The sequence below is a fragment of the Megascapheus bottae genome, chromosome 19 (assembly GCF_031878675.1).
Source record: "Megascapheus bottae isolate mThoBot1 chromosome 19, mThoBot2.hap1, whole genome shotgun sequence".
Classification (NCBI taxonomy): domain Eukaryota; kingdom Metazoa; phylum Chordata; class Mammalia; order Rodentia; family Geomyidae; genus Megascapheus; species Megascapheus bottae.
In genome coordinates this window covers 43,571,411-43,590,009 of record NC_143527.1, presented here as the reverse complement: position 1 = coordinate 43,590,009, position 18,599 = coordinate 43,571,411, and the positions used below count along the sequence as shown (strand labels likewise).

The 18,599-nt window shown below is 38.5% G+C and overlaps 1 protein-coding gene across 8 annotated transcripts in view; it reads left to right on the top strand.

Annotated features, from left to right (window-relative positions):
* Positions 1-18,599, top strand: part of Ptprm (protein tyrosine phosphatase receptor type M) — a 750,652-nt gene that overhangs the window by 502,646 nt on the left and 229,407 nt on the right. For all 8 annotated transcript variants that reach the window (XM_090353479.1, XM_090353477.1, XM_090353478.1 and 5 more), the window contains one exon: positions 4,637-4,769. In XM_090353479.1, the coding sequence (XP_090209605.1) occupies positions 4,637-4,769 (133 nt within the window). The remainder of the gene's footprint in view (positions 1-4,636; positions 4,770-18,599) is intronic.

Here is an 18,599-nt window from a genome sequence, read left to right as displayed (position 1 = left end):
TACAACTAAAAGAAACTCCCTAAGGGCTGTGAGGAATTTTAATTCTCTGAGACACAAGACATGAATGAACAGTTTCACAATAGTCTTTAAACCAAGAATTTAAAGCTTTGAGGATTTAGCTCAATGATAGAGCACTTGCCTAGCAGGTATGAAGCCCTGGGTTTGGCCTTAGCAAATCCTCCTTTCACTTAAGACACACACACACACACACACAGACTAGAATGTTAATATTTTTAAGAAAAAAGAAAAAGGCCTCTGCAAAGAGTCAAAAGAAAAATATATGACAGTTGATTTAAACAGGTGATCAATTCCTTAAAATTTATTTTTAAAAATATGCTAGTGCAGAGCTGGTTGCAAGGCTCATGCCTGTAGTCCTAGCTACTCATGAGGCTGAAATATATGGATGGATCTTAATTCAAAGCCAGCCTGGGTAGAAAAGTCTGTGAGATTCTTATCTCCAAAAAGATACAAAAAAATAGTGAAAATGGAAGTGAGGCTCAAGTGGTAGAACATTAACCTTGAGCAAAAGAGCTCAAAGACAGAACCCAGGCCCTGAATTCAAGCCCCAGAACCAAGTGATGTACACACAACAACAACAATAACAATAATAATAATAACCAATTGACAATTTTATCAGTATTCTCACATGTCCCCATGACTTCTGTTTTCTTTTGTTTCTTCTTCTGTGTCCTCTCATTAGGATTTCCCATCTGCTCAGTTTCTCTTTTTACGGTTCTCTCCCACAAAAGCCATAAGCCATCCAGTTCATCCCCAAATTGAACCTGTGGCTTGCTTCCTATGGATTCTCATCAAAGCACCACTACTCCATCATTCTCTGTGCTTCCTGATTGGTTGGGTGCAATCCTGGCTGTTCTATCAACTGGGTTCTACCTGTCACACTATAAACCTCAGTTCAAAGCCAGCCCCACCACTGCACAGCTCCCAAACCCGATTCCTGGCTCCAGAGAACAAAGCTAGGAGCATTATTCCCAATCATCCATCGAAATCCTTCAGGTCTTTTTTCAACAAACCTCTTTCTGCCTGTATGCTGACCTCCCCTGACTCTTCTGACCTCTTCAAATATAGGATATCTCTCTTGTAGGCAGCGCCTTTCTCCCTTGCATCAGCACATTTCCCTCTTAGTTAGGGCACTGCTATTTTTATTCAGAGCATCCATCATTTCTCCCATCCAAAGGAAAGATCAAAACTTTTGATCCCTGCATTCCTCCCTGGCTTGAGCATCCTTCTGCTAATGATGTTTGTTGCTGTTAAAGACATGCCAGGCCACATCCCCCCCCCACTTTTTTTTTTTTGCTTAGAAACCTCCCATTATCTTCTTTCTCTAAGAGACCAACCAAATTCTCCTTATCATCTACAGAAGTGACCCAGGCTCACGGCTCATCACTTCTCTGGTCTCATCTCACACCGCTTCCCTCTTCCTTCAGTCTGCACACAGGCCTTCATCTTGGATATCAGGCTGTCCCACTCTCTTCCTCCTGCAGTTTGCCATGTAAACATTATGTTCTCAGTAATATCTTCCTTGGTGCTTGCATCTTAGCAGCCACCCCCACTTTGCCCTAACTCATCTCACCCTGCCTGATGCTTGTCGGAAAGCAGACCAACTCATAACACCAAGAAACATGCTCCCTGCAGCCTTTTGTCCACGTGTCTGTCTTTCCTCGGGAGAACGGAAGCTCCAGGAGGACAGAGGGCTTTGTTTGGTCCATTTGTCCCATGCTCCTAAAGTAGGAGAGGACACAGATCAGTGCTCAGAAAGCACTTTTGTAGGAGAATAATACTGCTGATGTTTCCATCTATGTTTAAGGTCAGCCTGGTACTTGTTGCCGTAGTGTAGACTTTCCCCTTGGCACACTTACGTCAGGCTGAACCATGGGCCATTCCCAATCTGGCCTCTTTCCTCCCTCTGACAAGAACTCTGCTCTTCGCTGTGGGCAGCATTAGCACTGTCTGTAGCTGCAGACATCAGTGGCTACCCCGTGACCTTCTGGGAATGTCTGTGAAGCCAGTTCAGTAGTCAGTATTGAGTCTAGATCTCAGGCCAGAGGCCCAGTACATCATGTTCTCTGACCAACTGGCTGCTGTTATTTAATTTAATATTGAATGTTGGGCCAAAGTGGACTGTTTTTCTGCCAACTTGAAAACCAACCAAAATACTACATTGGACACTTCTTTTTTTTTCTTTTGAGTTTCTTTTCCCCCTACACTGGAGTCTAAAGACTTAAAGTATAGGGTTTGAAATACTATCCTCTTGAATATTTTTTGTCATTAAAAAAGCTCCTGGAGCTGACAGGAGGGGACAGAAGAAAGGTGTCTGTGAGGATGGTGCTTCCTAATCCCAGCTGCCTCATCTGTCCAGGAACTCTCTGTCTCATTAGCAGTTTCATTTTGAGTCACATCTAGCCAGTTCCTGCTGTTTAATGAACACATCATAGTATATTCATTCACTTGAAGAGAAACAAAGTATGTAGTCATCCATAAACAGAATGCACACAGGATGAAAAATAAATTGTCTTTCCATGAAGAATTCAAAATTACACAGTAAAAAGTGTGAAAGTCTATGCCATTCTAAACCTGTCCCCTCTTTCCCCCGCCCAAAAAAAAGGCAGCTGGGGTTGAGAGGAGATAGGATAAAAGCAATTATTTTTCCAAGCAGTTTGTAAACTAAATCAACTGTTAAATTTATAGTCCTATGTGATGAAAGAATAGCGTTCAAAATCAGAATTGAAAAACTGGTGGTCTTCAGTTTCTGAATCTAACATATGTTCCATTCCTCTCTTATTTTTCCAGTTCTAGGGCTTGAACTCAGGGCTTAGGTACTGTCCTTGAGCTTTCTCAAGGCTAGTGCTCTACTATGTGAGCCAGAGCACCACTTCCAGCTTTTGCTATTTATGGGGAACTGAGGAATTGAACCCAGGGGCTTCATACATGCTAGGCAAGCAGTCTACCATGAGGCCACACTTCCAGCCCCCTATTCTCCCTTGTATTGCATGTATGTTTTCTCTTGAAGTTTTTCCTAGCAGTTTATATAATGGGGTAATGTCCACATCAACCATGTTTACCTGCATTCCATGTCCTGTGTCCCAGTGGTTTCTTGGTGTGGTATACTTTCAATGTAATTGCTGTAAAATAATTGGCTTGGAAACTTCAGTATTTAACTGGAGAACTAGTTCTAGAGATATTCATTCAAAGAAAATAACAGAACTTTCTCGACATTGTCAGAAATAAAAATATCCTGTAAAGATTTCATCAGAAGGGTATACTTGGACGGGAAGGTATGTCCACAGTGAAATCTGGCATAAACTTGGTCTTTGCCATCTTTAGGTTTGGCACATTAGGGTACAGTGACACTCTGGATGCTAAGTCTTATATAAAATCTTAGTATGAGTTTTCACTAGAGAGAAACATGATTTATATATTCCCAGAAGAAACAAACACGTAGTTATAGTTTGGCACAACCTCTTTCGTGGGATAGATTCATTTTAGAATTTGCCAGTCTGCTGTATATAAGGGCACAGATGCAGTGAGAGTTCAAGTACCAAGGGAAAATCTGGAGGAAGGAAAGAGCTGGTATAAACAGTCACTTTTAATGATATTTTTGTGAACAAAAATTCAAAAGAAATTTTAGGATACAAGGTTAGGATGTGAGAGCTTTCTGTCTACCTAGTAAGGAAAGTGTTGGTAGCCCAGAACCCATATAACCCAAAAGCATCACATCCTAGTTGAATGAGGAAAAGCCCTTTAAAAAAAGATTCTGTGTAGTGAATTGAGCATTAGAATCCTAATACTTTTTATCTTGAACTCAAATCATTTAGCAGTGGATATGGGTATTTCATCAAACATGGATTTGACATTCCATCACATTATACCATAATCAGGACAAACGAACTGTATGTTGGCAGTGGGCAGGCAGGAGAGCTGAGCCATAGTCTCCACTCTGAGGCCCTGGTTATCTCATTTAAACAGATATTAAACATGGGTGCCAGTGGTGTGATCACCAGCTGCTTCCCACTTTGTGAATAAATTGTTTAGAAGAAGCCTTTTGCCTACCAGATGTGACCTAGATTCAGATTTCCAAAGGCAGGAGGAAGAAAAACTCCATTGTGTTAAAAAAGGGAAAAAAAAGGAAAGAATGAAAACAATTGCTAGTAAAATGCATGGTAAATGAGCTTATCTCACTTTTCCAGGTGTTGGAGCTAATATGTTATGGAATTATTGCTTCATTTATGAAAAATAATAGAAGAAAATGTTCCAGTAAATCAAATTTGGATAAAGGCTCAGGGATAGCTATTGTGATGTTATTAGCAACTTTTTAAATGGTAACAAGAAGAGGAGCCAAATGAGATAATAAAAATATTTTAAAACTGTATTTGAGAAGACTCTTATAAAAGGGTCAGATGTGGGTGTGCTATGGTTTAGTAAAATACTGAAAAACAACATGAACAATTGCAGCCTTTCAAGGCATATGAAAGCTGTTTAAAAATATTGAAGCATATCTGTCTGTTGACTCTGATAAATCTTACTACTCTGTTCAATGCAGCAACGTTTTTTAAAAAATGTAACATTCTTCTCTCTTTACTTACTCTCTTTTCCTTTTGTCATCTCATTTCACCTTCAGGAGCTGCCACTCCAAAACCAGTCCCTGAACCAGAGAAACAAACAGACCATACGGTTAAAATTGCTGGAGTCATTGCTGGTGTCTTGCTGTTCGTTATCATATTTCTTGGAGTTGTGTTGGTAATGAAGAAAAGGTGAGTTTCTAATCAAAAATCCAGTTCTATCCATTGCTTGTTTGGTCTCTGTGTATGTGTGAAAATTTGGAATTACTGAGTTGTCATTAGCCTCCAGAAACATCTGTGACTTTAATTATTAACATTTTTCATCATCTAGCATTCAAGGTGGGGACAAAAATTAAGAATAAATGCCTAGGGTTTTATATAAGTAGATGAAATATTTCATACTCCACCCCAAAAAACTGGTATGTCTTTTCCATGGAGCATAAAGTGCTACATAAAGCTCTATGAAAACTTAGGAGTTACTTACTTGCAGATGCATAGTATTTATAGCTCACATGCTATTATACTTAATACACTTGTTATATTTAAGAATGGAAGCTTTTCCTTTGCAGTATTATAAAGATGATATTGACGATAGCATTTGTTGTATATTTATAAAATGTACATGCCATACTAAGATTAGTCAACATGCCACCCCAAGAGAAAAACAAATCTCAAAAGAACAAAATACATGGCAAAATTCATGTGTAAAAGGAGACCTAAACCAAGACCAAAGTTACATACCCCTACCTAGATAAAGGAGGCTTTAAGGGAAGAAATCAATAGGTATAACTGTTGTAAGTGATCCTTATTTTCCATATGTGAAACCTGTGTAATGCCTGCTTTTCTGGAAAATAGACTTCTCGATTTGGCTTTGTGGTTTAAAACAATATAGTCATGGAATGAAAGTGGAGTCTTGAGTGGAAAGTGAGCCACGGCTGGTTAAGTACTGTCTTCAAGAATATGTGACCTTTAAATAGGTCAGGATCTAAGTTTTATCTAAGGAAGTTAAATGCTAGGAGAGGGAAAAGGGGTCTGGTGAGGGGGGCTAATTTAATCAAGAGGGGTTCAACTTGAAAAACATTTAAGAGATAAAATTTTTTAATGTAAATTTCTTTTTGGTATTGTAATGGTGATGTGTTACAGAGTGGATACAGTTCCATAAGGTAATAGTGTATTTCTTTTTGTATGATGTCATCCACTCCCTACTCTTTCCATTTTTTTCCCTCCATCACTGCCCACAAGTTGTATAGTTCATTTTCAAAGCAGTGTCTAGAGAGCACCACCAACTGCATCTGTTCCCCTTTGTACCTTCATTTTATGCCTCCCCTTAACCTCCCAAGAACAGATAAAATAAGACAAGGAAAAAAGAAAAACAGCAACCAAGGGGGGAAAACCCTCTTGTTTCCATTTCCTGGAGTTCATTGCAATAAATATTATCTTATATGATCAGATGCACAGAAGTACTATGGCTTTGATTCCTCCTCTAAGAACTTGAGGAGGTAAATTTTAATGGCTACTTGGAGAAATGAGAAAGCTTAGTTTCTGAGTGATTTGGTGGAAACAGCATTATATGCCAAAGTGTGATATAGATGAGAAGCTAGAAAATATTTGAGAAGTTAAAATGGAAAGGTCAGCTGTGAACATTTTTTTGCCAATCCTGTTACTTGAACTCAGGACCTGAGCACTTTTCCTTAGGCTTTCTCAAGGCTAGCACTCTACCACTTGAGCCACAGCAGCATTTCCAGCTTTTTTTCTATGTATGTACCGAAGAATCGAACCTAGGCCTTTGTGCATGCTAGGCAAGCACTCTACCACTAGGCCAAACTCCCAGCCCAACTGTGAACATTTTAAGTACCAGATTCCATTAAGTGAAGATCTTCTTGGTAGATGGATATCTTGTTATTGATTAGTAGCAGTAATTTTGATAGTCTGAAAATCTTCAACAGCTTGGGTGCTAAATCCCCACAAAGGAAGAGGTCACTCTGTTGTTGTAGAGGGAATAGAAAGAAGATAAAGCCTTGATGAGAGCCATATGTAAGATGTGTTCATGTCTAAATACACTCACAAGCGCTCTCTCTCTCTCTCTCTCTCTCTCTCTCTCTCTCTCTCTCTCTCTCTCTCTCTCACACACACACACACACACACACACACACACACACACACACACACGCACACACACACAGACCTATGCTCCTATTCCAGTGTCTGCCCTCATTTTACATTTTTCGCATGGGACAACATGTTGCTCTTTTGAAGAAGTAAGTATTCTAGACTTGGATCACCAGCATTTAATGTGTCTTTTCTTCCTTTTCATGTGTCCTTTATTGATTTTTTCTTCTCTTCTCCATCTAAATGCTTTCTTCATTTTTTAATTTTTTTATTCTGTTTCTCTATGCTTCTCTTTTTATTTATTTATCTATATCTCTTCATCATGGCTTTTTCTCCCCTATGTCTTATTTCCTTTTTCTTTTTCCTCTTCCTTACATCTTATTTCAATTTTCTTCTTGGATGATCTTTCTTGATCGCCTCCCTCAATCACTTATGTTTATAAGTGATTTGGAGCATTATGCTCTTTCTTTTGTTAAATATATGTACATATACATACACATTCACACACACACACACACACACATACTACTCTTCCATGCCTAGATATTGAAACTGAACATTTCACATAGATTTGTTATATTTGAGGACTCTATTGGATCTGTATTTCATCTACCAAGCTTTATATGAGGAATAGCATGAAACTAGTATTCTAGTTGCCCTGGTGACCTTAGCTAAACATTATCTAATCCTCCACAAGGCTTTTTCTGCCAGATTAATTCACTTTCCTATCTAGGTCTCTCAGGTAGTCACAGAGGCTGTGTTATAAATTATGCATTTGCAGAGATTGCCTCCAGTAACATATGGCCTTGATACAACTTTAGACTAAATTCCCATAAGTCATGTCAGATTTTACATGATTATTTACTACACAATAATCTTAAAAGGATTGTCTTCACACCATGTGTCACTGCTGTATTTGCTTTTTTTCTGAAATATAGAATATGCTTACCATAAGACAAATTAGCTAATAAGCCATGCCTATAAATACACTTGTAGAATTTAGACCTGAGCAGTCATGTGGTACAAGTGTCATATGCAGTAGAAATTCTTGAAACTTTGAATTGTTCAGGATTTCTCATCACAGTTCAGTCTACATTTTAAAAATATTTTTAAGCAGAATAGTTAAAACGTGGTGTGACTCATAGATCTGCTTCTGAGTTGTGACTGATGCAGAACAAGTGTGTTTCATTATTTAAGCCTCTCCTGTAGGACTTTGAAACACTCTCTTTGTTCAGTCACTTCAAGACTGGAAATTTTGGTTGGTGAATAGTTGATCTTTGCTTCATAGCCACCAGTGTCCCACAGGTGGCCATCAATTAAAAGGGTGAAACAATGGGGGAAAGGTGAGAGAGAGAGAGAGAGAGAGAGAGAGAGAGAGAGAGAGAGAGAGAGAGAGAGAGAGAGAGAGAGAGAGAGAGAGAGACAGGGACAGGGAGAGGGAGACAGAGAGAGAGGATGAGAGAGAGAGGATGAGAGAGAGAGCAAACAGGAGTTTTTCTTTATTATTTTTATTGTAATGTATAGAGGGGTTACAGTTCTATTCACCAGATAGAAGGAGCATTACTTCTCACACATTGATACTCTTTCTCATGTTTTTGTCCCCATTTCTCTCCTCTCACTCCTTCCCATTCATCTTGTTTCCCCCCATTCCCTATCCTATTTCAAATAAACAAATAAATGTATATACAATATGCCAGGTAACCAAGTCAGATATTGTAACAATAAACCAAAGGGCATCAAAAAAGAAGAGAAACAACATAGTACATTAAAGAACAACAATCACACATTATAAAGCTCTTGTTTCCAAATCCTGGAGAGTAGGTTTTCTTTTCACCAGCTAGAACTTAATACTATCAAACTCCATTCTTATTCCTATATGGAATAAACCTGCTTTTCCTCTGCACACAGCATTCGGAATTGGCAACTAGTGTATTTTCCATAGCTTTGGAAGACAGCCTAGCCCCATGAGTAAATGGAGCTGAAGCAAATCCATTCATATTATTGGAAGTCTGCCCTGCCAGGGCAATGGCTGAGCTAGTCATGGTTATGTGTAGAAGTAAGCACACCTAGCCAAATTAGGCTGGCTCATTAGCAGAGGAGGATGGAAGATTGCAGCACTGCAGGAATGTTTGTCATATTGTTGGGAGCCATTGTAGATTATTAGCTTAGCTATCATCATTTTGTCTTGTGAAGGAAAGTCCTTCCATTAAAAAAAAATTGCAGAAAGCAAACCTCCAATAGAAATAGTGAAACCTATTTGGCTCATAGTAACTCAAAGAATTTTTTTCACATGTAGGGAATGATGATTAAGAACAGATATGATGATCATTTTGTGTGTTTTGAGGGACAGGAATATAGTGTCATATCAAATGTTTACATATCAATGATTGGTTTTTTGTTTCTAAGTATTAAATCAATTAAATATATTAATCATTAACAAGATACTAACGTATCTTGTTAACATGCCAATTATTATAAATTAAAATATATTAAGTAAATATACGTTTGTTTTTACATGACTCTTTAGGCAAGGCAATCTCTTCTTTATTTTCCCCATCATAATATGACATGTTCTTCTAATAGTGCATTGTTTTGATGTAGCAAATGTTAAGGAAAGACACACATATATCATCTTCATGTATCATCACATGGCAATATACTCTCCAAATCACAGATACTTATTTTTATCATCCATGTATAATTAATATATTTGTGTAAAGGAAAAGACCCGCATTTTCAGATTTTTCATGAGGATTAATTTATCTCAGTAATATGTATGACAGAATTCAGTATATAACCACCATCAATTTTAGCATGATTAATTATCTTTCCTATTGTGTCTAATATCATTGTAGATCTCTCATAAGTTTGGGGATATTTGTATTAATTAAAATAATATTCCTCTCTCAGCCCTGTAGTACATAGAAATTGCAGAAATTGCTCTTCTTGGAAAATAATGAAGGCAATACAAATTTGGGGGGGAAATGGCAGATATTTGCTATTTGACTCCTTTCAACACTCAACCTAATGTTTTATTTCAGTATATTCTAATGTGGGTTGGGTTGCTTTTTCTTTTCTTTCTCTTTTTTTTTTTTGGAAGAGTTTTTTTGCCTGTCCCGGGGCTTGACTTCAGGAACTAAGCACTGTCCTTGGGCTTTCTCAAGGCTAGCATACTCTACCACTTGAGCCACAGCACCACTTCTGGCTTTTTCTATGTATGTGGCATTGAGGAATAGAACCTCTGTATTAGCACAAGCTAGGCAAGCACTTTACCACTAGGCCAAACTCCAGCCCAGTTTTTCTTTTGAGATAGTTCTTACATTGTAGCTCCTCATGATTGTTCTACCTCAAACTCTTGAGTATTGTGCTATAGGTGCATACCACTCACACCATGCTTTTGGGAACATACTGTAAATATTATACTATCTTTAAAGAAGGGTAAAGAAGATATGTACCAATCTTCCATCTGTTAGCAGTACTTTAGAAGGAGCATGGCTTTAAAATTGTCCATACCTGGATTCATATTCCAGCTCTCTACTTTGAAGTAATGCATAAACATAAGCAAAGTTACTTTCCCTCTCTGTAGTAGTTTGGAGATGTGCAATCTGATGATTCCTATTTCCTACAGGGATCAGGAAGACAAAAGGGTACAATGTCAGTACATTGGTTTGGTGACTGATCAGTAATATCTGTAGAACCCAGAAGTTTGAGTACTAATCCATGGGCACACGGTTGGTTGCATGTAGTTCTTAACTACCCTGCTGCAGTGACATTTGAATGCATCTGTAAATTTCAGTCTCTTTCTACAATCATCAGCTAAAAATTGTTGAGCACCAAAGACTCAAACCTTTAATCCTAGCTGCTCAGGAGACTGATATCTCAGTATCAGGAGTGCAAGAAAGTCCATGAGTCTTTTATGTCCAAGGAATCACCAAATAGGCATAAATGAAGCTGTGGCTGAAGTGGTAGAGTGTCAATCTTGAGCAATGGAAGCACAGGGACAGTGCCCAGGCCCTGGACTCCAGGACTAGCACAAACAAACAAATATGGAATCCTTATCAGCTGGTTCATAGTTTAGCATTACTTTAAGACATTTGAGATATCACTAGAAGGTCAGTGAGGCCATTATTTTTATTATTAAGTAGTTGTACCAAGTCAGTTTCTGAGTATGTTGCTGCTTAGACAGTGTCACCCCTGCCTTAGCTTCTCTTTTATGTTTCTCCTTTACCCTCAGTTACATGGTTCATTTTTAATATAATATACATCGAATATAATGACTACTCTGGCCCACCCTTCCTCCTGTGTCTGTTCCAATGGCTGCAACCTTTGCCCACTTCTCAAAACATATTTTCACTTTCTGGTGTTCATTTTGACCAACTGTACTTTACTTGTTCCGATGAGTTGTGCCTTTAGATTCCTCCCCTAAGAATACTCTCCTTTATTGTATGCGAAGGCATTGAGCCCTGAATATGTTATCATGCATAGTTGTACTTTAGACCTAGCTTCCTCATATGAGAGAAAACATGCACTGTTTGTCTCCCTGAGCCTGGCTTACTTCACTTAACAGGGTTTGTTCTAGGTCCATCTGTTTCCCTATAATGAACATATTATTCTTTATAATGAATGAGTAAAATTCAATTATAGATGTACCACATCTACTCTGTGTTGTAAGGCATCTGGCTTTCTCCATAACTTGGCTTTTGTGACTAGAGCAGACTGAACATGGATGTGTAAGTATCTTTACCAAATCCTGACTTGTAATACTCTGGGTAGATGCTCAAGGGTACTTCTGTATTTAGGTGTTTTTGTTTTGAGGAATCTTCTTCCAAGAGTGGTTTTACTAGCTTACATCCACAGCACAGTGTAATCAAGTTCCTTTCCCTCCACATCCTTGCCAGCACTGGTGATTGTTCAAATTCTTGTCGCTGTCTAATTTGACTGGGCCGAGATAGAATTTGTGGTGTTTTGATATGCCTTTCCTTTATGGAGGGCATTATTTGTGAACCATCAGTGGAAAATATCTAAGTAAAATTTTTTGAAGCATTGTCTTTTATAGAGATGTTTTAAAAATCTATTAAATTGTATATTCTATATCATTGATTAATTCATACCCAGTAATGATTCTGATCATTCACAGTAGAATATGCTTTCCTGTGGTTCCATGAATGCTAGCATTTGTAGAGATTTATAGTAGTTATAAGCAAAGGCATGTCAGTCACTCTCCTTCCAGCCTAGAGACAGAATGGTGTCTAGTCTCAGCAGGATAGCTGGGTGAGAGCAGGCCACTAGGTAACATGGGAACACTGGGTATGAGTTGCTGGCTCAGTGCACTGAGTCCAGAGAAAGCCTTCTGAGTCCCAAACACTCCTGTGTGAACATGACCTTATAACACTCTGGAGGGTCAAAGCCTTAAGTGTTTGGGGGCATCAAAACCTGTCAGAGTAGACCTAGCAGGGTACCCAGTGGTTTTCCTTCTGGGATAGGGATATAAGAAGCATTCCTCTTCTCAGTGTGCTTAGAACTCCACCATGCTCCTTAATGGAAAGTCTGAGCCTGTCTTCAGTTCTGCAACTACCACAATTCAAGGATAGAGTTTTAACTCCTAAACCCTCTCAATCCTGGGCTGTCCAGCCACCACACAGCACTTGCACCCCACTTAGCTAGATGAATGTTTACTGGCCATCACAGGCCATGGTTGTCCTCCTGATTCTTAGTGTTAAGCCCTAGGCACTTAGCAAAACTCATTTTTATTCTCTATCTATGATCATAGCTTATGAAAACATGTCTCTTCTTCAGATCTTATCAATGAAGCTTCAACTCTAAGAGTTCATCACATAAGGTATTGAGAGTATTGCATAGATACTACTGAATTTGATGATCCATCAGTGGCTGTCTCCGAATGACATTGGCAGCTCAGGCCATTTGCCCAGTCTTTGAGTTCTGTAGAGAACACTCCCTTGATTTACTCTTTCAGTTTATACCATATAAATACCAGATAAAATAACTGAATCCTGCATCACAGTTAAACAGAAATTCAGACCATATATCCTCAATGTTTTCCAGTTTTGCTTTGTGTTAATAAAACACCAGTTAAATATACTTACAGGAGAAGGAAACTTGTATACATCAAGAAAAAGTAAGAAAGTCCAGGCACAGTGGCTCATGCCTATAATCCTAGTTACTGAGGAGGCTGAGATCTGAGGATCAAGGTTCAAAGCCAGCCCAGGCACCAAAGGAACTGAGACTCTTATCTCCAATTAACCTCTAGAAAATGGGAAGTGGGGCTTGGCTCAAGGATAGGGCTGTAGCCTTGAGCTGAAGAGCTCAGGGACAATGCCCAGGCCCATGGGTAGGACACTAGCCTTGAGCTGAAGACAAGTGCCAGGCCAAGTTCAAGCCCCCTGACCCACAAAAAAAATAGTAAGCAGGTTTCTAATCTAACAAAAATTTATAACATGAATAGAAATTTCTTTTGAATAGGGAAAAGAATTATAAATCAATCCTTTTATATATGCTATTAAAAATAGCATATAATTATTTTTAAAGGAACAATATAGAAAATGGATTGATAATTAGAGGATGGGGGTGGGTGGATTTTTTGGACAATGTCAGGATTACACGACATAACACTAGGTCAAGTAAAATTCATTTTATATTTTACTTTAATATATTTACTTCAAAAAGATCTATTTGCCCATGTCCACTTGAGCCACGCCTCCATCCAATCCGTCTAGGTTGTGCTTTGAAAGTGAATGAATGCTATCTACTGAAAGAAGTTTGTAGCCTCTGTTATTTTCATATATTCTGCTTCCATATTGACATTGGTATGGTAGACCTACAGCGAAGCTATTTTCATGAGTTTGCCAGCAACAAGTAAATATGGAGTGATTTGTTAGGTTCCAACATACTTTTGTTTGTAAGAACAAAACAAAGCAAAACATTGGCAAAACTATTACCGAATGGTCCATTTTATCTTTCCTGTGCACTCACAAGCATCAATACAAATTTCTTGCTTTTCTTGTCTGCCTGCCTGAATTGCAATGTGGACACCTGGGATTTGGTGTTGTTCTTTCCCCCTCCCCTCATCTCAAGCCAGCAATCCACCCTATTTGTGGTCATGTGCTGGATAATTTAGGTGCCATCTGTCTCCTATTAGATTATAGCACATAAGGGCTATGAGATGATCACTGTTAATCATCTTCAACATGCAGTGTATTCTTACATCTAGAACAGTGCCTGTTGTATGAAGCTCATTAAAGGGAGTAAATACTTGTTTAATGCACACCATCATGAACTGGAATAGAGCCCAATCAAAGAGCACTTCCTAGCCTACACAAGGTCCTTGGCTCATCTACCACACTGTAAACAAACAAATAAATAATACAGTACTAGACTTTGAATGGCTTTGGTCTTTTAAAGAAAGGTTTAGTGATATAAGTTTTATAGTATATATTTTTATATGTAGTATATGTAGTACACATATTACCCACTTGAAATGTATTATTTTATTTTGATCTATTAAAATAGTTGATGAACAGTATGTGTTTAAATTTGGACACAGCTTGATTTTAATGAATTCATAACTATTACTGAAATCATCATTTAGTAACTCATTTTTTGTAAGTTTTCAGTTGGCACATAGTGATCATACTTATTTATGGGCTACACAGTCACATTATCAGTACTTTCATACAATAGAATGATTGTATTGAGGAACCATATCACCTGTGATATATATATATATATATATATATATATAAAATTTCTTGGTATTGGGAACATTCAAAATCCTCTTTATACTCAGTGAATACTTATAAACCATATTTACCCAACTGTATTATAGGTACTACAAGCAATCTGCAATCTAACTCTACCTCTGCATTATCACCCATTCTCTCCCACAGACATATTCACCAAGCTTTCTATTTTAAGCTAACTCTGAAACATACTACAGGGAAGTCAGCCACGTGGAGGAACAGCATTTTAGCAAAGAAATATTGCATAAATGACTGGTTCTTGCCTTGTGTACTTTTTTCTATCATAGTCACCATGTTGTAAAGAATATTAGCACTCAAATGTAATGCAAGTAATAAGTATCTAAGTAAAAGGACAGTTCGTCATGTGGAGGGCAAACTGACCGTAGGAAGCCAATAAATGATGAATGAGAACAGTTAACAAGGTCACAGTTACAAAGGTCAATATGGTAGCTCTGGTTATATACAGTGTTAACAGTCTTCATTGGTTTTCAAGACATGAAGGATATTGCTCACAATTTTTTAAATACCATGCGTTTTGTGATTTGTGAAATTGTGAATTCTCAAAAAGCATCTTTAATTAGTATCATGACCACTGCATTAGCTTTGGTGGGATTATTTATTTATTTAGTTGGTTAGTTAAATTGGGGGCACTCAGTAATCATTTCTCTTTTCAGCTGTTGGCATGGCTAATTTTAGTGATAATACAGGAAGGACTTACAACAATTTTACTGGAGCTCTGATTGAATAACAAATCAAATTAAGCCAAGGTAAATGAAGTAGCCTTCATGAAAGAGATATAAATTAAGAGAGAAACTAAGCAGAATATAGAAAAACAAAATAGATTTGGGGATTCTAAATGCTTTTTATCATTATGAATTAAGGACTCTACTGCATGCCACTGGTAGCCAGGAAGTTTCTTACTTAGTTAATTTTGTGATTTGGTAAAAATACAAACTACTTAACTTGTTTCTGTAGCATCATTGAATCTCCTTCTCTCATTTTGGTGCCAATACCGGGGCTTGAACTCAGGTCTGGGTGCTGTCCTTTTACTCAAGGCTGGTGTTCTACTACTTGAGCCACAGCTCTACTTCCAGATTTTGGTGGTTAATTGAAGATAAAAGCAAGAGTCTCATAGGCTTTTCTTTCTCTTTCTTTCTTCCTCCCTCCCTCCCTTCCTTCTTTCCTTCTTTTTTTTTGTTTTACCTTGGCCTGACTTCAAGCCTCAATCCTCAGATCTCAGCCTCCCTAGTAACTAGGATCACAAGCCAGCACCTGGGATACAAGTCCCTTGGATCAGGAAATTAGGAAAAAGACACTGGAATGAAAATAACTTTCTAGGTATCTATCAAGAACAAAACAAAGAATTTGTGAAGGTGTATGTATACCTCCATGTTCATAGTAAACCCAAGAGTTACCTGACGAATGACAGTGTGTGGGAAATACACACAGTGGAATAGTATCTGGCCTTAAAAAGGAAGCATGTTGACTCATATTACCGCATAGTTAGATCTTAATGCTAACATAAAGTAACATAAAGACAAACACCATATTGGTCTACTATCATGAAGTACCTAGAATAGTCAAATTCACAGACAAGCAATAGAATGTCAGTTGCCTGGGGCTAAGGAAAAGGAAATGAGGAGTTTTAGTTTAGGTTGTTGAAAATTTCCATAAGTGGATATTGGCATTGCCGATGGTCATATAAGCATATAGTTATATGCAATATATCTGAATTGCAGAACTAAAAATGGCTAAAATGATACTATATATATAAAACCATATATTATCAGGATTTTATTAAATTGTTTAATATTGGTAGACAGAAGAGACACTTAGATTTAAATTCTTAACACTTCCTTCACCGTAGCATCATCTGTCAGCCTCATAGCCTGAGATGACCCGGTGGGTATGGTATAGTTTGTCATCAGGTATTGCCTTTTGGACAGTTAGGCCTGCATGGCTGGGAAAGGTGTGTTATTTGGCTGACAGCAAGAAAATATTTGTACGGTTGGTCTCTGTTCACCTGAATCTATGTGTATACGTGAAGCCCCATGGGAATATGCCACCTGCAGTCTCTCAGCATTGCCACTGACAAGGGTGACGGTGAGAAAGCCAACTGTCCTCTGTAGGCTTCACCTGCAGTGTGAGAAGCTTCCCCTGAAGCTAGACAGAATGGTCATGGTGTGGAGCAGCCAGGCACATTTCTCAGATTGCTGCTGCCGCTGCCGCCCTGATTGCTGCAATCACAAGCAGGAAAACAATATGTTCTGTTACTTGATTTTTTTTTACTCCAGAGTGAGACATAGGTAGTATTAAGTTGATGGCTTCAATAGCTTTGAGGATTTGGGGTGTTTTTTTTTCTAAATCATTTTACCAGTAACAGTGGCAGTGGTACAGATTGTCTGCTTATGAATATATCCGGCATCTTAGGGACTGAGTGTTTCAAATCATACCACGTGGATCCCTGAATGTAGGGTCCAGAGTTGTGCCGCTTCTTATAGGTTTGATTAAAAAAGAAGAAAGTAATTACAGCGTGCACTATGAAATACATCATGCTCAGTTCCTCTCAAATGAATGAAGCTTCCGTTCTGAATCCTAAATTATGCTCCAGTTCCCTTTCTACATAAATCAGACTTGGTGGCTCTCAATTGATTAGAAAGTCTTAGAGCACAGGTTCCATAGCTTAAATCATCTTTATCTCTTCCATTCCTAACCCAGACTAAGCACTTAATAAATATTTGATGCATTGTATAAATGAATGAACAAGGGCTAGGAATGTAGCTCAGTAATAGAGCACCTGCCTAGCACATGCAAGGCCTTGTGTCCCATCCCTACTATCTTTAAAACACAAAAAGATACATTAAGAGAATAAGCGGGTCCAACCACTTAGAAGCCTGTTGCTCTGCCTACCAAACAGTCTGTCCTTGTTTCATCTCATTGCTTTGGCAGGGGACAGGTCCTGGTCGTTGTTAGTTTCTTTTTGCTTGCTTGCTTGCTTGCTTTCTTTCTTTCTTTCTTTCTTTCTTTCTTTCTTTCTTTCTTTCTTTCTTTCTTTCTTTCTTTCTTTCTTTCTTTCTTTCTGTGCTGGAGACAGAACCTAGGATCCTGAGTATGCTACACAGACATTCTACCACTGAGCTGCCCTCAATGCCAGCAAGTCTTATTTTTTTTTTTTACCACTTCTTCCTTTATGGAAAATCCTCTCCCTATGTTACAGCCCTCTAGTAATTGAGTCACCGTGAAGTAAGAGTAACCAGTGATGCAGTTTCTCCTGTCTGCCCTATTTTGGGACACTATATACATTATATAATGACATGTCTAAGAAAGTTCTCCTGTGGGTTTGGCTATCTTGGGGCTTGCACTCAGGTCCTCAGGCTCTTGGCTTTCTCACTCAAGGCTGAGTCACATTTCCACTTCTGGCTTTTTGCTGGTAATTGAAGAGAAGAATGTTTTGGGCCAGATGCCAGTAGTTCACGCCTGTTTTCCTAACTACTCAGGAGGCTGAGACCTGAGGATTGCTTCTCAAGGTCATTCAATGCAGGAGTCTGTGAGACACTTATCTAAAGTTAACCACTAGAAAACCAGAAGTGGCACTGTGGCTCTAAGTAGTAGAGGGCTAGCCTTAAGCTGAAGAGCTCAGGGACAGCGCCCAGGCCCAGAGTTCAAGCCCCACACCTGACAAGAAAATGTTTTGGCTTTAAACCAAGATCCTCTGATCTCAGCCACCTAAGTGGCTAGGAATACAGACCTGAGCCACAAGCACCTGGCTTATAAAATAAAAACCAAAAACACTACTTTTTTTTCTTTTTTTTTTCTTTTCCTTTGCTAGTCTTAGACTTGAGCTCAGGGGCTAAGCACTGTCCTTGGACTTTCTCAAGGCTAGAGCTCTACCACTTGAGCCTCAGCACCACTTCTGGCTTTTTTCTATGTATGTGATACCGAGATATGGAACCCGGGTTTTTGTGCATGCTAGGCAAGCACTCTACCACTAGGCCAGACTCCAAGCCCACAAAAACCCTTCTTAATGAACTCATCCTTTCTCCTGACAAATTTAAGAACCAATGGAGATGATAATGATGAAAGAATAAATAAAATGAGCCTTACCTGGATTAAATGACTAATAACAGGCCTATAGTTGAACATGAGTAGACTCTCC